The sequence below is a fragment of the Cheilinus undulatus genome, linkage group 23, assembly GCF_018320785.1.
Source record: "Cheilinus undulatus linkage group 23, ASM1832078v1, whole genome shotgun sequence".
Classification (NCBI taxonomy): Eukaryota; Metazoa; Chordata; class Actinopteri; order Labriformes; family Labridae; genus Cheilinus; species Cheilinus undulatus.
Window position 1 is genome coordinate 31,845,655 of NC_054887.1, and position 23,475 is coordinate 31,869,129.

General features: G+C 38.3%; 1 protein-coding gene across 2 annotated transcripts in view; it reads left to right on the forward strand.

Moving 5' to 3' along the window:
- Positions 1–4,402: 4,402 nt before the first annotated feature.
- The window catches only part of mdm1 (Mdm1 nuclear protein), a 29,307-nt gene continuing 10,234 nt past the window's right edge, over positions 4,403–23,475 (forward strand). The window contains exons 1-9 of one of the 2 annotated variants that reach the window (XM_041780962.1): positions 4,403–4,585; positions 6,288–6,387; positions 6,538–6,672; positions 7,908–8,081; positions 8,820–8,908; positions 8,997–9,128; positions 10,438–10,599; positions 11,362–11,480; positions 11,563–11,650. In XM_041780962.1, coding sequence (XP_041636896.1) covers positions 4,568–4,585; positions 6,288–6,387; positions 6,538–6,672; positions 7,908–8,081; positions 8,820–8,908; positions 8,997–9,128; positions 10,438–10,599; positions 11,362–11,480; positions 11,563–11,650 — 1,017 coding nt within the window. In that variant the 5' untranslated portion in view covers positions 4,403–4,567. The remainder of the gene's footprint in view (positions 4,586–6,287; positions 6,388–6,537; positions 6,673–7,907; positions 8,082–8,819; positions 8,909–8,996; positions 9,129–10,437; positions 10,600–11,361; positions 11,481–11,562; positions 11,651–23,475) is intronic. The other variant, XM_041780963.1, reaches the window with a different exon arrangement.

Consider the following 23,475-nt stretch of genomic DNA (forward strand, 5'->3'; position numbering starts at 1 on the left):
AAAAGCCTTCCAATATCTGTCTTGTGTTTGAAATGCGAGCGGGCATCTTAAGGTGGAGATATAGCTGCTTTTACTACGCTTATGCATGATTAAACAAATGTAAGCAGAGGTTTCCAGAAATTAAAGGTCCAAAAACAGATAAAAAAAAAACAACACTGATGAATTATAATAAATGCATTAATAGATGTGTGCTTTCTTTGAGTAATAGGCATCATGCATAGTCAGTTATATTGCAAAAGCAGAGTAAAAAGCAGCTGTATCTCTGGCCTTGCAGTCACTGTGTTGGACCAGTGACCTCTGTGAGTACTGCTGTGCTCAGTGTTGTACTATGAGGAGTACTGCAGTGCAGTGTGGTACTGCTGTCAGTATTCTGGTTCTCCTTTAGTACATTCAGTCATGTAGCATGTTGATGTTTCTGTCAGTCTGACCTCCAGGAGGTGCTGCATGCCGATCGGAAGCTTCAAAGTGAAAGGTCTGTCTGCAGCTGTGGCTCCAAACGAGAGCAACGGTCATGATATCAGATTATTTGAATTGAACGGTGCTTCTTTAACATTCAGGTTGCTTCCTTGTGGCTGGAAGGCTGAAAATTTTATGTGTAGACCAGTTTTGTTTGGTATTTTTATTCCCAGGCCACAAGGGTCAGTAAAGCAAGTAAAACTAGTATAACTAGTAAAGCAAGGCGACTTGTTAGAAATTGACAGATACTCCCAAAAGGTCAACTGTAAATAAGAGCAAATACATAGGTTTCATCAAATTTGTTGTGCCAGCATTTATATTTTTAAGCTCAAATGCAGATAGAAATGTTTAATTTTGTTCAAAAATAAAGTGGATTTAAGCCAGTTTTGAATTAAATTAACCGTGTTTTTACCATTTCTGAAGTATCTTTTACTTTTTTCCCCAAATGCATGTTGTCATGCTTTATGAAAGAGTTCTGCAGAAACAAATCCAGTCAACTCCCTCCATTAATTTCTTGCAAAGACCAAAACATGCACCACTTATCAGTAATCCATGGTTGTATTTCTATTTCATATTTCAAAATGATCCATGGTGTTGTGCAGGTTAATTTCCTTCTTGGCTGATTATTTAATATTTTTCCTCATGTTTGCAATTTGTTGACACTAGAAATTGACCCCCAGGGGACGTATAATGAGGTGGGGGGCTGCATGGGAGTGCATTTCTCAACAAACTCCTCTTTGATAACGAAGAGCATTTAGTTGAGGAACTCTCTTGGCTAAACTGTGAACTTTACTCACACAGGGAAAGCAACTAGATATTAACCAGGGATCAGTGAGTCATTTTGTACATGCAATCCTGCATCTTAATGCATTAAAGTGTATTTGATAGAATCAGCTCTTTGAAGTTGTCCTCTATCTCTAAGTCACAGTTTCAGACCACAGTGGTCTAGCACTGATTGAAAACATCTAAAAGACAACATCAAGTAAAAAAAATGAATCGTTTGGGGCGCAAATGGTCTAGCCATTAGGTCAGCCCCATGTAAAGCACTAGGCCTGAGCTCAAGTCTGGCCTGGGGGTCATTACCAACACTGTGTCCAAATCTATCAACTGTCCTCCCCTAGTAATAAAGGCACTAAAAGTGTTTACACTATTTACACTTGAAAGTATAAATGCTGCAGAACTAACCAGGGATCACGCATGACCAGTGAGTCATTTTGTACATGCCCTCCTGCCTATTTCTTAATATATAACAGTGTTAAACGGTGGAATTTGACTGAATAAGCTCTGAGTTGTAGTTTTAGACCACTGGTGTGGCAGTGAAGCACTGATTTGAATTATCTAAAAGTCAACAATCCATTTGGCTTTATTTAATTGACACCCTTGAAGGAATTGCTTGAATGCCAATATGGACCCTATTTAACTGCATAATGATTACATTTTAAAGCTGATTTTATAAAATGGGATTCATCATGACCAAAAATCTAAATTCAGGGATTAATCAAGTCAGAATTAATCATTTTGGGTGCAAACAATCTATCTGGTTGATATTTAGTGTTTTAATAGTTGTTTAAAGGTGAATCACAGGTTTGAAACCAAAAGTCTTACCTGAATTTCATAACTAGGAAGCCTGTTTTTGCTCTATGGTTGATGTGAACACCGTCACAGCTGCAGACCGACCTTTGTTTGGCTTCCACAGTAATCACGGCTGTGGTTGCAATCATCATTTCCTGCATCATTGCTGACTGTAACCACACAGACTTAAAGCCATGATCATGTAGCTTTGCCACGGATTTAAAGGTCTTTAATACGTCAAAAGCGCTGGTTTCTATCGTGTCAGACGATTTGACAAGCTCTATGTTTGAAGCTTACAGAGGCCTGAAAATTCAAAGTGAAACATGGTCACTAAGAGGCATAATTGATGGAGCTAGGCTAACCATTCCCCTTTGCTTCCAGTCTTTGTGCTAAGCTAGGCTAAAAACACCTTTGGACCTACTGTGTGCATGATTGTTTCTGTTTGTGATCTTCTCTTTTGAGTAAACAGAAAAAGGAAAACGCAGCAGAGTGATGACTGCAACCACAGCCCAATGCAAACTAAGAAAACTCACCCACAACAAGAAGAAATGGTTTTTACATTACTGAGATGATTCTGCTTCTTTTTCTCTGTATGGCATGATGACCAGTGAAATGTACAAGAAACCAGTTCAGCCAGTAGAGTATGAGGTTAGCATCCCAGCTGAGTCATCACAGTTCAGCTGATGGGGGTTTAAACCTGGTATGAAGATGGTCTGAACTGGTTTCTTACTGAACAGAAACCCACAGCAGCAGCGGGAGGTGGGAGAGGGGAGGGGAGGGGAGGGGAGGGGGGTGAAGCCAAATGTAAAGTAAAAACTAAAAAGCCTTAAATGAATAAAAGTGGTGCAATTTTGTAACAGCAACCTGCAGTGTGGATTTTGTTTTAGATGGATATGCATGCACTCTTGTTATAGGTGCAGATGTCGCCCTCTGGTGGTCGTATGACATCCTGAGCTAAAACACAGAAACACCTGTTAAAAAGTCAGCTATTGCCAACATTATACATCAAGTTTAACCAATCAATTACAGAAAAAATAAAGAGTTTAAAGAATTAATGCTGATCAAATAGTAATATGTCAAAAATGCATAAGATAACCGACGTGCAAGATAAAGTTATAGTGCAGGAATGACATCATATGCAAACGAGATAAGAGTAATATGAGCACTAGACAAAATAGTCTCAATTTGGGACTTTGAGGGGGCTGTAGAAAAAACATAAACCCAGCAGGAGCATTTCAAAGGACAAACCCAATTCCAAAAAAGTTGGGGCACTGTGTAAAATGCAGCTAAAAACATGCACTTACTGTTAAATCTCATAAAACCATATTTTGTTCACAGTAGGACATAAACAACATATCAGATGTTGAAACTGAGACATTTTACCATTTCATGAAGATTATTAAATCACTCTGAATTTGATGGCAGCAACACATCTCAGAAAAGTAGGGACAGAGCGATGTTTTCCTTTGTGTAGCATCACCTCTGCTTTTAATAGAAGTCTGTAAACGTTGGGGGTGAGGGGGTCCCTACTGTTAAAGATGTGTTGCTGCCATGAAATTCAAAATGAGCTGATATTGCTCATGAAATTGTAGAATGTCTCAGTTTCAACATCTGTTGTTGTTTATGTTCTATTGTGAATAGAATATGGGTTTATGAGATTTATAAATCATTGTGTTCTGTTTTTATTTACAGCGCCCCAACTTTTTTGGCATTCAGGATCGTAGAAAAAAATAATGAAGTTTTAAAAAGCATATGTCAGCCAGCAATACTTGAATTCTAGATAGAAAGGAACAGAATAAAAAGGTTTACAGCAAACTTTAGAGGCTTAGTTTCAAGTGCCAGAAAGAGGTAAATGCCAAACTAAGCTTTTCTAAGCTGATATTGAGGTTTATTTAAAAAAATCAACACATAAACGTGTATTAAGTAGTAATAAATATCCAGAAATAATAAAAAATAAATAAAATAAATATTGATATTTATTATTTTTGAACTAATAAATTAATTAATGGGTGAAATATGTTTAAAATATTATTTATAAGAATAATATTATACATATTTCTTCTTATATTATCATTATCTATGATCTTTATTATTATATTTATCTATTTAATATAAATATTAGATTAAATAAATTCATAGTTATTAAAAAGTAATTATAAGAGGTATTGCGTGGGTAAGGATACATTTATGAATTATTTATATTGTAGATACAGCCATTCTTTAAGAAAAGTCTATAAAGTTGGTAAAACAAGTAAAAAGTAAAATAACAAAGACAGCTGATCGTGTTTTGACTATTAACGCCAACCCCAGCGCTTCTTAGTGTCAACACGCATGCGCGAGACACTCAGCTGCCATGACAACGGCTGCAGCTTGTTCCTGTAACTGAAGCTGCTGAGGAGAAATGGAGCCGCGGGTCAGCGTCGCTGGTTGGGTTAGTTAGCTGGTTATATGCTAAACGCCGGCTAGTTAACGGACACAGGTTACCGTACGATGACTGAAGAGTGACATCTCGCGGTGTTTAGTCGGCGGTGGGAGCGAGATGACCGTCCGCTTCAAGGTAAGCAACAAGTGTTAGCATTAGCCTCAGGCTAGCTAACAAACAGGCTGGGAGCTTTGCAGTCCTATCTCTGAAATCCTCGTGAAGTGGTTGTTATAACGAGGTTAACGGCAGCTCTAACGTGAGTTACTGGACGTTTACCACGCGGGGCTTGAGAGGACTAGACTGCAGAGTCATGAGAATTGTGATTTAATCTGATCCATCAGACTAATCCAGATAATCACTGTCAGATTGACTTCCCGTCTAAGAACACAGTGACAGATCTGCTGACAGTTAGACCTAAAATCACTGTAACGGTGAACAGTAATAGGAAAACACACCTAACTCATTCTACACTGGTCTGGTTCAGTTAGGGGAGACTGGGGACAGATGAAACAAGCATGTTTATGAAATAAGAATTAACATGTTGGGAAGACTCAGTCTGCACATGCTCAGTTGGATCTTTAATTGTCCTATAAGACATAAGAATGTGCATTAGAAATATCAAACTAAACTTCACCCCATGTGCAGTTCAACATAAACAGCATATCAGATGTTGAAACAGACATTTTACCATTTTATGAAAATATTTGCTCAGTTTGATGATGGCAACGCATCTCAAAAACTACAGACAGTGTAACAAAGTGTTGGAAAAGTCAGGGTACTTATGAAAAACAGCTGGAGGAGCAGTTTGCAGCTAATTAGGTTAATTTACAACAGGTCAAGAATATGACTGGGTATAAAAGGAGCATTTTAGAGAGGCAGAGTCTCTCAGAAGTAAAGATGGGGAGAGAGGTTCACCAATCTGTAAAGACTTTGATGTATTCCACCATCTACAGTCCATGATATCATCAATAGATTCAGAGAATCTTCAGAAATTTCTGTAAGCAGGTTCAGGGCGACGGTAAGTATTGGATGCTGGTGAACTTGTGGCCCCCATGAAGCTCTGTATTTAAAACAGGCATGCAGGAAAATCCCTGCATGCACTCAGGAACACTTCCAAGTTAAAGCTTGCAAAGAAGAAGCCATATGTGAACAGGATCCAGAAACACAGCTATCATCATTAAAATGGACTTAGATGAAATGGAAAACTGTTCTGTGGTCAGATGAAGCCAAAATTTGAATTATTTTTGGAAACTACAGACACCATGCCGACTAAAGAGGAGAGGGAGCATCCAGCTTGTTCTCCTGGCTCAGGTCTAAAGCCTGCATCTCTGATGGTATGGGGTTGCATTGGTGCCTATGGCGTGGGCAGCTTACACATCTGGACAGCAACTATTAATGCTGAAAAGTAGAGAGACATACTACACCCATCACAACAGCATGGCTTCACAATAGACGAGTCTGGGTCCAGACCTTTCACCAATAGAAAACATTTGGACCATCATAAAATGAAAAAGAAGACCCAGGACTGTTGGGCAGCTAGAATCCTACATCAGATAAGAATGGGACAACATTCCTCCCCCCTAAAAACAATATTACAATATGGATCTGTGAGATTTGACAATTATCGTTTTGAGCTACATTTTACCCAGCGTCCCAACTTTTTTAGAAATGACTTTATCTGTTGCATAATGTGAATAAAGGTTCTCATAATTCACTCCAGCATGTTTTTATGTCTTAGGTACTGCATTGAAGTTATTTTTAATAGAAGTCTTTAATGTTGGATTTATGTTGAGACACTAAAAGTATCAGTGTCAGTGTCGCTGTGTTTTTGTTTCAGTGTCAGAGTGAATACCAGAAGAGCTACAGGGTGTCCCGGTCCAGAAGTGTCTCTCCTCAGCGTTCTGCCCCTAGCGCTGGTCTGCGTTCTGATCAAATGGGTAAAAACCTCACTGTGGGTTTTCAAACTCTAGTTTGATAAGAAGCCAGAGGGAGGGTTGAATCATATATCAGTTTATTTCAGTTAATGACAGTTTTATTGTGAAAGTCCGAAATGACGGCTCATTTTTGTTGATTCTTCCTCCTCTTAGGGATCAGCAGAGAACCATGTCTGCAGCGTCGGAAGAAGCTCGATCGAGGTGGACTCGCTCAGTCCTGCAGCTCTCTGCTCTCTCCACAAGAATCACAGCAGACTTGCCAAGCACTGAAAACAGCTCCCCCTGCTGGTAGGAACAACACTCCTGAAAATCTTCCATTTGAAAGGAACCCTGCATGATCAGACAAGTTCGTGTTGATGGATAGGTTTTTGTATTTCTTGTATGTATACTGAACTAAAAAACTCATCTGCATTTTGAGTAATTTGAGTTTATAAACTTGCCAGGAGGACGGCATGTTTTGGTCCGTACTGTTGCTGTGACGTCACAGTCCTGCAGCGCTGCTCGCTGTTCCCATGCAGTTACCGCTGTTTCAGACTGGCAGCCAGTGTTAGGGCTGCATCACACGACTCATACATGGAGAATTTTGAAAATTTTAGGTCTCCCTCTATTTTTAATTTGCACCATGAGCAATTATCTGTCCATCTGGGGAGGAAAATGATAAATACAGAGCCATTTTACCTTGTTGTAGCAAATATTTATGTCCACATCAGTAAAATATGTTTGAAATCTTTTTCTGATGAACCAGATGAAGGCCACGAGCTAAAACGCGTCTGTTTAATAAAGTTGTTCCCCAGACTTCTACTCTTTGTGAAGCTTTCCATTTCCGCACGGTTCAGGTGAAGGTAAACACAATACGAAAGCACTTCCGGTTTATGCCTTTCAAAGTAATGGTCCACTTTTGCATGTCTTGGGAGAAACTTCCTTTGTATGTACATAAGGCTTTTGTTTTGAAAAGCTCTTGTCACGCTTCTACTATACACTGAATCCAGTCTTTTGTAGGGAGTTTTATTGAGGTAAAACTTAGGAGGAATGACAGCTTTGACAGCGGGGAGACAAAGCCAACACGCTGTTATGGCAGCAACAGCTGTAAGCAGTGAAGTTTTGGGCGACCTGGTGCGTTTATAAGCTCAAATTTACTCAAAATGCAGATATCTAGTGAGTTTTTTAGTTGAGAGATACAGATATCTATCCAACAAGATGAACTTGTCTGATCATGCAGTTCCTTTAAAAACTCTTTATAAAGCATCAAACCCTTATTTCACAAGTCCAAAATTTAGTGAGAACTTTTTAAACAATTGCCAAGTTTTCCTTTTTGAATGTGCTAGCTCTTTTGTTGTTATACTTGTAGGCTTACTGTTAAAACTATCAATGTATGTGTGCCAAGATATAGTGACAGTCTCTATGGATTAAATGAGGCTGTAACTGATTGGGTGGTTTGCACCAGTTACATACAAGTAACATTATTAAAAGATGGCATGCTGTTGTAAGAATGCATGCATGCACTCTCATCTCTTCATGATCAGCCTGCAGGAGTCGTTCATCCCATAGTAGGGAGTCTGCACTTGATTTAAAATCTCAGATGCCTCCTGATGCTGGAGCTGAATCGGGACCTGCTGCAGAGCCTGAAACTCCCGCAGGACCTCGACCTGCTGCAGACCCTGAACCATCACCAGAACCAGAAGCTTCTGAAAAATCAGGTAAATTTGCATCATGTTACTCTCTGCTCTCTGCATTTTTGCACCCATCCTGACCAGTTTTTACTGCATCATGATACAAGAACCTTTTAACTTTGATATGAATCAACTAAAAATCAAAATTGAAACCTTTTTCACTTTCACTGCAAAAATAGAAGTCATAGCCAATATGGGGATGTTTCTTGATTTCAGTTGTCAAAAATGTCATGCAAAATCCTGAAAAGTGTCTAAATTTGTGCACAAACATTAGCAGTGTTTTGTTACCAAATGTTGCTAGTGTGCAGGATTTTGTCTGCATTTTTTAAAATTTATTTTTCTCCTACACATCTGTTTTATGGAATAGATGTCCTTTATTCTTAGTTTTTAGATTCTTTATTTTTAAAGACTGACCATGACAATAGCTAAAAGTACACTGCTATAAAAGACTTTGAAAAAAAAGTTTTAAAATCTTTGGCTAATTGGATTTTTTTGTCATGATGATTTGCAGCATTTTAGAAACTTTCTTGCAGGTTTTTTACATGCATATTGTCAAATATTTGTCAGTTATTTTGGGCATCCTGCTTCATTTATGTTTTCAGATTAACAGAGAAATCACAGAGAATTAAAAGTAAAGAAAGAGGAAGGCAGGAAAAAGGGTCAATGGTTGAATAAAAATGCATTAGAATGAGAGAAGAATATTTCAGTATCTGTTTCATCATAAGCTGTTAATATTTTTTCGAATTGTTGTTTTTCTCTCTTCAGCGCAGCCCCGCCCATCCAAACATGACGGCCAACCACAGCCGAGCCGACCTCCAACAGCAGTGGCCAACGGACCGACGCCCTCCAACGAGGTGAGCAGAAAAGTTTCTGTATGTCAGAATTTCCCTAAACTGAAAATATCAGCTAGAGTCTCACCGCCATCCTGTGTCATTGACCCAGCATGCTCTGCGGTGGAGGGCGGGGCTTAGGTCTGGAGGTCAGAGGTCAAGAGGTCACCAGACAGAGTACAACAGACAGTTCAGCTGGAAGAAACCAATAGCTGCTGCTTCACCTCTGCTGACTGCAGAACAGGTACGTCATTATCTCATAAAGTATGGTTTTATATCATTGTAGCTCTCTGTGAGGTTTATTTATTTTTTGTTTTACTTTTTCACATTTTTATTATATTAACCAGTAACATTAAGTCAATAGAAGCAGGAACTTTTGATTAAAAAAAAAAAAAAAAAGAAGTAAATCAGTACCATGTGTTTTTATAGCAGGGGTGTCAAACTCAGTCACAGCAGGGGCCGGATTCTGGATTCAGGACTAACCTGAGGGCCTAATAGGGTCACCTTTTTAACCATAAATTGTCAACCTTGTTTCACTGGTAATAAAATATGAAAAACAAACAAACAAACAAAAAAAAAGTAGCAATAATGATACATGATTTTGACATTTAAAAAGCTAAAAAGATAAGTTTGAAGGCTCATAATCTGAGAAAAGTTAATTTATTAGTTCAAAAAGGTCAAAACATGAAAATGAAATTGAAAAATAATGTTTTTTTAATGGAAAATTTATTAAAAAGAAGACAAAATCATGATTTTAAAAGGTCAAAATATGAAATAAAATTTGTAATGATGAAATTAAAAGTCAAATATGATTTAAAATTTTCAGTTGTGAGTCTCAAAGGTCAAACTATGGGATTATAAAGTCAAAGTTTGGAGTTGAAAATATGAGATAAAATAAAAAATGATTGGTTTAAAAGGTCAAATATCACTTAAAATTTAGAATTATGAATCATAAAACTCAAAATATTATATGAGAAGTCAAAATTATGAGTTGAAATGCTCAAGGTATGAAATTAAAAGTCAGAATCCCAAGTTTGAGTCCTAATTGTGAGATGCTAAATTGGGGATGTGAAATTAAAACAAATTAATTTCTTTTCCCACATTCCTGACTTCTTATCTCATTATTATTTTACTTTTTCAGATGTTGTGACTTAACAAGGATATCTTAAACCATCAAAGATAAGTTTACAGTTTTATACTTGAGGAAATCTGCAGACCTCAGACTGATGGGCCAGTTCTAACAAAAATATCAGATCATCTCGCGGGCCAGATTTAACTGTTCCACGGGCCAGATTTGGCCCCTGGACCTTGAGTTTGACACCTGTGTTTTATAGGAATGAATCGAAAACCATGTAGTGTCGCTTTATGTCCACTAGGGGGAGATAGAGAGGTAACAAAATCAACATCATTGAGGATTTATCTGATTGTAAATACAGCTGGAGATTCTTTAGATGAGATTTAAAGGTGATTTATGACTCATCTTCTGATATGAAGTGTTTCTGATCACTGTTTAACTACATGCCGGTCTTTGCTCCCTCTCTCTCTCTCTGTAGATGCTTTACTCCAGCAACCGGTCTGTGCCTCCCTTCAAGAAAAACCCTGTCCTTGTGGAAACAGAGTACCAGCGGAGCTTCCAGGGTGTGGCCCCGACCTCTGGACCCCGCCTACGGAAACACCTGGAACAACAGCGGATCCCCCTGTTCCACACTCACATGGTACACAAACCCACCCTTGATTCTGGTGCCACCTCTGCTGCCCCCTGCTATTGGCTTGTATAAACCAGACTGATGCAGAGCAGTGTCCATAGAGAGAATTCATCCCCGTGGATGTTTTACCCTTTTATTGATTTTATAAATCAATCATGGTCAATATAATCTGTCTCTAAAAAGAACTCTTGATGCCAAAGTGAAAACAGATTCCTACAAAATAATGTCAATTCAATAAAAATATGTGATGTTAAATAAGTGACTGCATAAATCTTCACCCCCTTTAAAGTGACAGACCTAATTCAACAGAGGTCCAGCCAATCAGTGCTAGTAGTCTCATAGTCAGTGAAATGGGGATCACCTGTGTCTGGAAGGTCCAGTCACTGATTAATCAGTATTCCTGGCTACCATTACACCATGAAGACAAAAGAACACTCTGAGCAACTCAGAGAAAAGGTTATTGAAGAGCATGTCTAAAGAATTCTCAGATGGGAAGACCCTGGAGAACAATCTTATTCAGTCTGCAAGAGAACTACGGCTTGGGAGAAGATTTATTTCCCAGTGAAACAGTGAGCCGAAGCACACAGAGAAAGCTACACAGAAATGGTTTAAAGACAACAAGGGGAATGTTCTAGAGTGGCCGAGTCAAAGCGGTTAAAAAAAGCCAAGCTGATGGATTTATACAACCAGTAATAGGGTAAAATATCGAAGGGTATGAATACTTTTTACAGGTACTGTATCTGTATAACTCTGAGCTGTTTTTGTCTGCAGAAGCACAAAAAGAGGAGGGAACGGTCAGAAAACAAGCCCCATCCCTCAGAAGGTGGCTCCTCCCCCCTAAAAGATGAGACCACGCCCCCTCCTCCTTCACAGGTGCACAGAGGACACAGGTGCGTGTCTGTTTGTGTCTGTTTGTTACAGTTAATTGTGTTTTTATGACACCTGTGACGTGCCCGTCTGTCCGTCTGACAGGATTCTGACAGAATATGAGTCCAGCTTTCGTTCTCCTCTCTGCAGGATCCCAGAAGAGGGCGGAGCCACGAATGGTGACACCCCTCAGGTCAGGCTTTCGTTTTGTTCTAAGTCATGTTCGGCCTCGCTTAGCACCAAGACAGATGACAAGAAAAGGAGGAATACATGTTTTCTGGTTCACTAAGTGTCTATTTTAAAAGAGTCAGTATTTCAGAGCTATGAATGAAAATTCAAACGTGGAATCTGTGTGAAACACCTTTACACTTATCAAAATATTCAGATATAGACGCAAAGTGAATAATTAGTTCCTTATTTATTTAAAAAGTGAGAAACATGTCTTCACACATAAGTTTAATGAGGGTTTGGGAATTTTGACAAAGTACAACCCCATTTCCAAAAAGCTTGAGACGCTGTGTAAAGTGTAAAAAACAGAAGTCGATGATTTTCATATCTCATGAAGCCATATTTTATTCACAAGAGAACATAACATATCAGATGTTGAAACTGTGACATTTTACCATTTCATGAAAAATATTAGCTCATTTTGAGTTTGATTGCAGCAACACATCTCAAAAAGTTGGGATGGGGCAGCAAAAGGCTGCAAAAGTAAGTGGTACTGATGAAGAACCGCTGGAGGAGCATTTTCACACTAATTAGGTTAAATGTCAGCAGGTCAGTAACATGACTGAGTATAACAGGAGCATTTTAGAGAGGCAGAGTCTCTCAGAAGTAAAGATGGGCAGAGGTTCACCACTAAAAATTGTGGAATTATTTCAGAAAAATGTTCATCAATGACTTTAAATATACCACCATATACAGTCCATAACATCGTCAAAAGATTCAGAGAATCTCTGTGAGGAAGGGACAAGGCTAAAGGGGCCCTCAGGGGCCACTGCATCAAAACAGACATGGACTTCCAGGAATCATTGTCTGTCAACACAGTTGGCCGCCCATAAAAGGAATAAAGACTTTAAAAACTTTCTGGGGCCCAGCCAAACATTGGGCTAACTGAGGTCAGCGTGATCATCTTTATTTCTAATCAAAGCAAAAGATATTTTTAATTCATTCATGCCCTAGTATAAAGCTGTCTTAAAAATGTAAGTCCTTTTTCTTATAACAGAATAAAAATGACTTAAAGTGGCAAAAATGGGCTCAACAAATACTGAAGTGCAGTTAAAACTGACAAAAAATGGCTGAAGAGAGTGTCGAAAAGAGGTCAGTAATGGCGGAGGCAACAATAGCTTGACAGTGGCAAAAAATGGCCAAGAAAGTGGAGGAAGTGGTTTAAAAGTGCTAAAAATGGCTTTAAAGTGGCAGGAATGGGTAGAAAAGGGAGTGAACTTGGACAGTAATGGTGAAAAATATGGGTTTCATGTGAAAATTCTATTAATGTGACAAGAAAGGATGAAAAAAAGCATTGAACTGGGGTTAAAAAGTGACAAAAATGGGTTTTAAATGGCTAAAAGGCAATGAAAAGGGCTTAAAATATGGCAAAAGTTGGTAATGAGGCATTAATGGTTGTAAGTTGAGCAAAACTGATGAAAAGTGGCAAATAACAGTGGCAAAAATGGACAGAATACTGGATTAAAAAATGGCATAAATCATTAATGTCCACATCAGGACCCAGTTATACTCTGACACTTTTCAGGTCCAAAATGAGCTAACAGTTAGCCAGGATGCATTGATAAATCAATAAACCCCAACGCAGGAGGGCCCAGGAGCCTAGACAGTTCTGTAGACGGGACCGGGCGGCTGTGCCATTCACAGATGCACGTTTAGTCAGGAGCATTCTCGTCATAATTTCAGCCGTTTATTGCAAAATGGGTCTACAGTTTTTCTTGAGAAGGCTCAGCTCTAAAAACAGGCATGACTCTGTACTGTAAATCACTACGTGGGCTCAGGAACACTTCCAGAAATCACAAAGATTGTGTAATCCACAAATGACAGTTCAAGCTGGATCATGCGAGGAGGAAGCCATATGAGAACAGGATCCAGAAATGCCACCGTCAGCTAGACAAATCTAAACCACATACCACATCCATCACAGCAGCATGGCTTCACAGAAGAAAAAACTGCATGCTTAACTGGCCTGCATTCTGTTTTTTTATTTACACAGTGCCCTAAATTTCTTTGTAATCTTTTCTTTGTTACTTCCACCAAGGAGGTTATGTGATCAGCAAGGGTGTTAGTTAGTTTGTTAGCAACATAACTCATGATTTTCATGAAATTTTCAGGAAATATCAGAAATGGCATAAGGAAGAACTGTTTAGATTTTGGGAGTGATCCGGATCACCGTCTGGATCCAGGATTTTTTTTAAGGGTTCTTCACTTTTGGGAGATAGGAGTGCTTTTCTAGTTGCACATGTGAACATTTGTGCCATAAAAATTGGACAAAGTATTTGTTGAGATATTTTGCAGGAATGACCCAGACAAACCCAGAATAATTGAACTCCTGCAGCCTCGGCTACCGCTGGTGTGGAGTTATAAATACCAAATATAGGCAGCACAATCACTGCAAACACCTCCAGGATTATCAGTGATAACTCAGAGGAAATATTTCATTTTTGGTGTATATAACTGTTGGACAAGTTTACTTATTTTGCCTTTTATTGCTGTCAACTGTATATCTAGTTTGGGATGTTTTCAGTGACTCTAATGTGAGCAAAAATAACTAGTTTGGGGCCCAGGAGATTTTTTATTTGCTAAATCATTAAATATTTTATAGCGGTGTATTAAAAGTCAAAATAATCACTGATGCAGACGGGCTTATCCTGAGTCACAGAACAGAAAGTTAACAACCTGATGCATCGTCCACTCTAAAGAGATTTAAATGAATTCGCTCCCCAATACACAAATCTCCCTGCATTCTGCAAAAACTCATTTAAAGCTACAGGAAGTTGCACATCATAGATTTAAAAATTACATCTCAGTTTCTTTACAGCTGCAGATAAGAATCAAAAATGTTACTTTACTCCCGCTGAAATAAAATGTAAGAAGCGCTATATTGTTCTCTGTGTGGAGCGTCATCTTCGATAAGGGTTCAGCAGCATATTAGTCTTTTGAGCTAGAATCAAAAGAGTGATTTTTCTGCAAATTCTTGTCTGCATCTTTGCAGAGTTATCTGCTGACACGTGCCCAACAGCTATCTTAACAACGTGTGTTTGTGTGTTGCATGTGTGTGTTTCTGTGTTGCTGATGGAAAACCCTGTGCACCGAAAGTCAGCGGTGAAAAAACCACAGAGCTTCATTTCAGGGAAACAACTCACTGTTAGTCATGCACTCACACTCAGGTAGGTTCCCACAAGTCTTTTAAGGATGGTGATTCTGAGGAGGGGGGAAGTTGCTTCTGCAAGATGCAAAATTTTATAATTTTAGTCGATCAGATCTGCAGATTTCAGCGACTTTGCTTCAGCTAAAACATCAGACAACTTTACATAAGCAAATCACCAAGATAATCCAACAATGCCGAAAGTCAGCTGCATAAAGAAAGGTTTTTATATTTAGATGCATTTTCAGGTGATACAGCCCCACGTTTTCCTCTTAAACAAGCCCGTCATAGCATACTGAAGTTATGTCGGCAGAAAAAGCGCTCAAACAAAATAACAACTGCAGACTTTCAGACTTTTTTATGAGTGATTTATCGGGGATACTGGCGCGTGTACAGAGCTACCGTGTTTACAGATGCTTCTGTCAGTCATTGTGGTGTCAAAGCAAGACAGTTATGAGTGGAAACACACCTTTTCCTACAGCACTGGGCTCATGACGAACGAAGTTTATCCATCACAGCTCACAGCGCGTGCTAAAGCACCAGGCAGGCAAACAGAGACGCTCTGCAAAGTGAGTGCACACGCTGTATACTGCTATTGTTACAGATGCCAGACTTGGAGAGGAGAGGAGAAACCATGTTTTACCTGATTACAGTGCTGCACGTTATTTACAGTGGCACTAGTGGCTGACCTTTAACCCCCTGAGATCTGAGCTTTTCTTTGGAGTGCATTTTTAGTTTCTTCCACTTATTTTGGATCAGTAGGACCTAATGCATATAAAAACTAAGCCTTGTCTTTGAGCATGGCCTCCTGAAGGTCTTGTTTCTGTAGAAAAAAAACAGAGCCAGATCGGTTTCAGATGTTTTGTCCCTGTGTCGGCCAGTTGATACGTTGTTGGAGGTTTTTTCAGACAGTTAGAAATGTTGTCAGTTACTGAGAGAGGGATTGGGGAGTTCTTTTTCTCCTATTTTGAAGATATACCATAAGAACTTGTAAAGGCCAAGCATGAACAAAAGTCCCACAGGAAGTTCTGAATTTCTTGGAATTTATTTCTTTCCAAAAATCCAAACATTTTCACTAAAATCTCTGTGAAAATTCTAAAAGATGTTTTGAAAGTATCCCATAAACCAGGGGTCATCAAGTACATTAACACAAGGGCCAGATTTAGTCTTGACAGAGTCTCTGGGGGCCAGAATTCAAAATAAAGAAAATAAAACCAATACTTTTCTCTGATGAACATATTATTTTTTTAGTATTTGTATTTTCTTTCAAATCCCAGAGAATGGACCCCTGGAAACCCACAAAAAAGAACCTCCACAGTTGTAATTTAGGACAATATTAACTAACTTTTGACCATTTTTAACCACTTTTCTCTGCTTCATTTGGCCATTTCTGCAACCTTTTTTTGCCACTCTTAACCCATTTTCATATTTTTTGCCCATTTTGCCACTCTTTAACCCCCTTTAAGCCACTTTCCTGCAAATTAAAGCCCCTGTCTGCCACTTTTTAACCCTTTTTCACTACTTTGCCAGGCTATGTTTGCTATATTTTTGCCCCTTTTAACCCATTTTTGATACTTGTTACCGCTTTTTTCTTCTTTTACCCATTTTTGCCACTCTTTCCACCACTTTACTTGTCTATTTTTGTCCCTTTGTGCCACTCCACAACCCATTTTGACAGTTATCACCCATTTTTGCCACTCTCTTTCCCCATTTCACCACTTTTTCTGACCATTTTTGCAACATTTCCACCACTCTTAACCTATTTTTTAAAATTCAGTTTTTAGATATTTACTAAGAATGGCTGACAAGGGAATTTTAAACAGATCAAATATTAAGTTGCTCTAAAACGATTTCAATTCTAATCATTTTGATTTAACAGCTGTAAAGATACCCATAAAACCACATCTTCTTTTCTGCCTTTTCTGAATTTAATGATCTTCTGGGGGCCGGATAGGAAGCTTTGGGGGGCCTGATATGGCCCCCGGGCTGCCAGTTGATGATCAATGCCATAAACATACCCCAGCTTTTCTTCAAGTATTCCTCAAATGCTTCAGTGAAACTTTATCATAAAGCACAAAAATTCTCATAACAACTTCCCCAAAAATTCCATGTAAATTCCCTGAAGCTTTTCAAGGAAATTGCCCAAATTTCCAGTGCAACATCCTCTTAAATTTCTCTAAAACCTCTATGAAATTCCTTCAGATCTCTCTGAAAATTCTAAAACATATTGTTAAACTCTACCATGACAATATCCCATAATTTTTTCACTTATTTCCTTTTAAAATGTTCACAAAATTCCCAAAATGCACTAATACTGTCTCCTGGACATCTAAAAAAGGGCTTAAGTTTTCATGAAATTCTGCAATCATAGTCCCCTAGGTTTGCAAAAACCATCCCCAAATTTCCTTTAAAACGATTGAAAATTCCCTTAAACATCTCAATAAATTTCCTGAAATTAACATGAATATTCCCGAATTAAATTCCCAAAAATGCACTAATACTGTCCCCAGATTTCCATAAAAAATAGAGAAAAATCTCCTGGACATCTGAATAAATTTATTTTAAGTTTTCATGAAATTCTGCAATCATAGTCCCCTACGTTCGCAAAACGATCCCCAAATTTCCTTCAAAATAATTTAAAATTTCCTTAAACATCTGGATAAGTGTCCTGAAATTTCCATGAAAATTCCTGAATTAAATTCCCAAAAATGTAAAAATAAATTTCCCAAATTTCCATGAATATGAGGGGAGAATTACCTCTGACCTCACTACAAATTTCCACGAAAATTCCTGTAACAAATTCCCCAAAATTTAAAAAAAATCATTCCCCAAATTTCCATGAAAATGGGGGGAAAATTCCCAAGAACATCTCAAGAAATTTCCTGAAATTTCAATGAATGTTTCCCAGTTTATTTCCTGAAATTTTACTGATTAATTCCCTGAATTTCCATAAATTTTGGGGTTATATCCTAAAAATTTCCATGTCTTCTTCTTTTTTTTTTTGTAATTTTCATGGAAAGAAAACCAATTCCCCAAAAATACACCTTACAAACAAACAATTCCCTCAAACACTCAAACAAATGTCCTGAAATGTTCATGAATTTTCAAAGGAACAACATAAGGAGTATTCGCAGCAGCTTAGACCTGGAAAATGTTTCTTGAACAAGGCCAGTACGATTAGATTCTCCTCCTCCTTTATTGTTGACTGAACTGGAATCATAAGCTCTGCCACACCTTCTCACTGGTTAGTGAAGGTGAAGTGACTTCAAAAAGCATGGCCTATTTTCAAGAGAGCTGACATCAATGATGTTTTTACTCTCAGGATGCTGAAAAGCTGAATCATTCTGGTTTTATATTAAAAATTAGAGCTTCTACTGTAACCTCTGTGCTGAGGTCCTTTAGTTGGCTGTGACTGTAGGTGATGTTTGCATGCAGCGTTGAATGTTTAGCTGTCTCATGGTATTTGGAGGATGCAGTCTGTGCTGCTTCCACTGCAGGGGCATGCCAGGTATTTTATCTGCCCTCCTTTATAACTTGTAAAAATTTAGCTGGAAGTCCTACAGAATTCCACGTGTCATATACTGAGACAGTGTGTCGATCACTTTCATGGTGAGTGGTTAAAACGGGAAAAACCCAGTGTAGCGCCGCTGATGTGCCAGCTCATGTCTTCCATTGATGAGGAAAGAAACCGCGAGAATGGAGCAGAATGAGGCTGACTTAGAGGGAGTCTTTAATAGTTCGTTGTGTGGTTTGGCGTGTTAAAGCTTTCTAAAGTAGAGCTGTCATGATTTCAGAATTTCAGAATTTACCAGCAGAAGAACAGCTGAATTTTTTCTCTGCCTGTTTGAAAGGCACGGCAGTTCAGTTTGATTTGATTCTCAATGCTGATGTGCTTCCTTCTTATTGACTGGCATCAATTACATAATTACACAACCACAGAGCTTCTATTAGACACCACGATCAACCCCAGGTGACTGGTATTTACTTTAACGATCAATATGTGATGTAACGGTTACTGATCTGAATTCTAATCAGTGTGAAATTCCCCTGCGGTTACGACTCAAATTTTAATTCTAACTTAAGATGTTTGCCATAACCGCACAGTAAGTCCAGACAGCATGCTGCATGGGTTTGTGTTGGTGAGATGAAGATAAGTTTACACAGGACGAATAGAAGAAGAATAGGAACCATCTGCAGCTCTGTTAACCTGTACAGGAAGTAGAACATGAGCCCTGCTAAAACAAAAATACAGCACCTCAAACAAAAAGCAGCATCTCTGAACACTTGTGTGTGTGTTTCTACATTAGAGCCTAACTGTGGGCACTCTGGTTCCAGAAGTAAAATCCTTCATTGAAACCCCATGTCGAGATTTAACAAAATCTTTATTACCAAAAAAGAGAAAAATGCAAAAGTACAAGACTGTGTGCATATTTTTAATGAAGATGAAGAGACTGTATATCCCACAATCCATGGCGTTTCCTTTTATTCCTCGTTAATGATAGCTTATTAAGCTTTCAAACTATTTATTTACTATCTTTCTACTCTTATCATCATTGCAGTGTCTACATTTTTAATGATGATGTCTTAATTTATCCTAGTTTGCATATAAATGGCTTCATACTTTGGCAGTTTGATTGGACATCATCAGCAGTCGATGGTCATCATTCCCGAGTTCAGTCGATATTTCCATCGCTGCCTGAGACTCCACCAATTATGAACTCTGACCTTAACTGAGTCAAGTGAGTCCAGGAAAATTTCATCTAAGGTTGCAGAAACTACACAACTGTGTGTTTTAGTAGTTCAGTTTTTTTTGAATGAAGTATGCACACTTTTTATTTAATTCCAAAATGACAAAAAAAGTTCATTTTTCATATTATTTGGTACATAAATACCATGTGTATCGGGGACATTCTTTTTGTCTTTTGTTATATTTATAAAATGCATAAAAACACACCCTTTTCCCCAAACTGTGCAACTTTGCACGCTATTATGCTACACTACTTAAAACCTTCATCATGAATTCACTGATAATTCTTAGAGTTACCAAAGCTAACTAACTTCAGTGTGTTACTTCTCAGTCTTCCACGCTACCAGAAGAAGGCTCTGATTTCAGGATTCTTACCATGTAAACCAGGGGTGCCAAACTCAGTCACAGAGGGGGCCGGATTCTGAATAAAGGTCTGAACTGAGGGCCTAACAGGGTCCACATTAAACCAAACTGTCAACCTCATTTTTCGCCAGCAATAAATTGTTGAAAAAAAGTTAGCAATGATGATAAATGATTTTGAGATTTAAAAAGTCAAAATAATAAGTTGAAAGGCTCAAAATCTAAAATAATAAGTCAAACTTATTTGTTCAAAAGGTCAAAACACGAAATTAGATGATAAAATAATGTTTTTAATAGGCAAATATATATAAAAGAAAGTCACAATCATGTTTTTAAGGCAAAATATGGCTTAAGATGGAAAATGATGCACCTAAAAGGTCAAAATATGAGACAAAAAGTGAAAATAATAAATTAGAAATTGTCAAAATATGAAATAAAAGTCCAAACAATAGATTGAAGTCATAATTGTGCAACTCTATTTATCACGTTTTTATGACTTAAACATATTTCATATTATCAAGGTTAAGTTAACATTTTTATACTGCAGGAAATCTGCAGACCCCATATTTTAGGGCCACTTATAATAAGAATATGATATGACCTTGCGGGCCGGTTGTAACTGTACCAAGGGTCTGATTTGGCCCCTGGGTCTTGAGTTTGACACCCCTGAAACCATTCCAGGATAAAACCACCACACCAGACACAGTTAAAGCATCTGTTAGGCTGTAAAGTCCCTACAATCCCAGTCCAGTCACATATTTAATCCAGAAAGAGGATTGCATCCAGAAAGATCCATGCACTGCTGCTGTATAATTTCAAATGTACTGTTGTTTTTCTCAATAGTCCACTAGATTTGCTCTACTCATGTCCTTTATCTGTTATTATAAGTAGAAAAATGTCTGCCAACCTTGGTGCGAAATCCTCATTTTCTGCACTATTGTTCACATCTTTGAACCTGAATTAGCTGAGGCTTCATGCTTGAGTTTTCCAGCTAATCCCTCAGCTCCAGTCGTCTCCAGGCCTCTGTTTCACTGTAAACATTCAGACTCGACACCAGCAGCAGCTACGATGAGTCTGACAGCTGGAAAAGAAACTTCAGAGTGTTACCTTTCTAAAGACAGAGAATGCTTCAAACACAGCATTCAGATTGATTTAGGTATACCTGGGTAGGTGTTTTTGACTTATTTTACCCAGGATTCTTTGGGAGGTTTATACCTTACAAGCGTTTCTCTACAAGAGCACATACTGTCGTTTCTACTCGGATGGACTTGTAGTAAGTCTGACGTGGATATTTCTGAAAACATGTCTGAAAAAATCTGCTATGGGGAAAATGACTGAGTTTTACTTCCAGAGCCAAACAAGTGTTTTAACAATGAACGCCTCACTCAGGCGGTGTGTTTTCAGAAGCAGCTAAGCACACCGCAGCCAAAGAGGAGTGAAACTCAAAACTGCTGTCACATCGTAGAGAGCACACAGAGACTTTGAAGATCGTTTTCTGTGGTCTTACACTCAGACGTAAGTTCAGCATGTCATCCCAGGCTTGTGTTAGCGGGAGATATGTGTGGTAGTACCTGGATATGTATTTAAATGATTTTAAATTTGTGATACCCTGATTTAATACAGTTTCTGTGTGGTGCAAAAAGCCACTATATGTAGCAGAATTGTCAGAGTTTCTGGTCTTAGTATCTACTATTGTAGTTTAATATTAAGTTAAATGCATTTTAAAGTATTTTCTGGTCTTTCAGTATGAAATCCTGGTCAAAGTTTACACTGAAAAAAGGATTTTTGTGAGTAGTAAATAATACTCATGTCATTAAACTATATACTTCACCTGCATTACTTATTTTTGCCAGTAAAAACTGCAAAACAAAACTTAATAAAACCAGCTTACGTTACTAGGTTTATGTTTTAAGTTGGGCACCCATCATCACTTGTATTTTAGTCATTATAGTAAATAAGTAGCATGCGGGAAAAGTGCCACAAGCCAGATTCGAACCCGGGCTGACATGGGGCGGGCCTTAAACCACTAGGCCACCTGTTCCCTGCATCAGAAATAATTTTAATGAACTCTACACAAAAACATTTTGCACTGCCACGAGCACATGAATCCTAACTTGCTCATTGCATCTTGACCAGGCTCTGCTTGCTCAGATTTTTTTCCCAGAATGCCTTTGGGCATTAGACTCTTGCACTATGAGTGAAGTTACTGACTCAGTCAGATACATCCTATCTGTGGGGAGCTACTACAACAGGTCGTTTCCACCAAGCTGTCCGGCTCAGTTCATTGCGGAACGGCACGCATTTTTTTATGTTTCCATGGAGCAAAAGTTTGAAAGGGTTCCAAAAACCCACCCCGTACCGTCCCAATTTTCAGCACCCTTCCGTAGGGGTACCAATCTTACCTATCCATCCCAAAAAGGTGGCGCTACACACAACGATCTCAGGTTGCACTGACGTCACATCAGCGCCTGACACAGCTGCTCGGCTTCGGGTGGCGAAATACAGAAGTCTGCCCTGTGAGGAGCAGCGAAAACGGGAGAAAAACTGACTGTCTGCATTAATCAGGGATATTTGGGCAGAGATCCAAACTGTTTCCTAGTCCGAGGATATTTATATCTGGCCACAAATCAAGTTTCCTGATGTTGTCTGGAGCCCGAAGGCTCACATCAGCCTGGTCTGTCTGCGATGGATGTGAAACTAAATTAAAGCGGAAGTTTTGTGAATACAAAGCCTTAGAACAGTTCAGTCTATGTACTGTAACTAGTTATTAATCTACTTACTTTAGGTAACCTGTGAAAACATCGCTCTGTGGTTGTTGAACATGCTCGTAAAACTTCGGACTGCATCCTATTTCAAAACAGGATCAGCGCACCCAGGATTTCTGACATAATCTCATTTGATTTTTACACCAGCTGAACTTTTACTTTATTTTTAAAGTGGAGAATTCAAACAGTACAGCTCTGAACTTTCATATTTTGTCATATAAACTGTTCTAGGCTAGATATATTCCCATATTAATGTACTGTTATGACTCAAAACGTCTCTGTACATGTATTCCATCAGCTGATGATCTGTGCTGACAGCGGTTAACATAATTAAGATGTACAGTGATTAACCAATGTATTAGACCACCTGTCATATTTGTCTCAGAGACCATCCAGCATCATGAAGTGCTTTAATGCGGACTCTTTCATTTTCAGTGAGCTCTCCATGTTTTACCATTTTGAACAGGAATGAGGAATTTCAAACTGAATTCACCCAAATTTGAGTCGGCTCACTGGGCTTCTCTGAGAAGTCAGAAATTAATCAAGCATAACATTCAACCACTAAAACTCATTTTTCTGTTCAGGAATGCAAGTAAATAACTATAATTTGACATATTAATCAAGAAATATTAATGTGCTTTACTATTTTTTCAGTTTTTTTGTAAATCAGTAAATTTTAAAATTCATGGATAACAATAATAATTATATTTTAGCATTAAAAATATCATTTGGGTTAAAGAGCTTCTACATATTGGTGTATTAACCATTGCAGA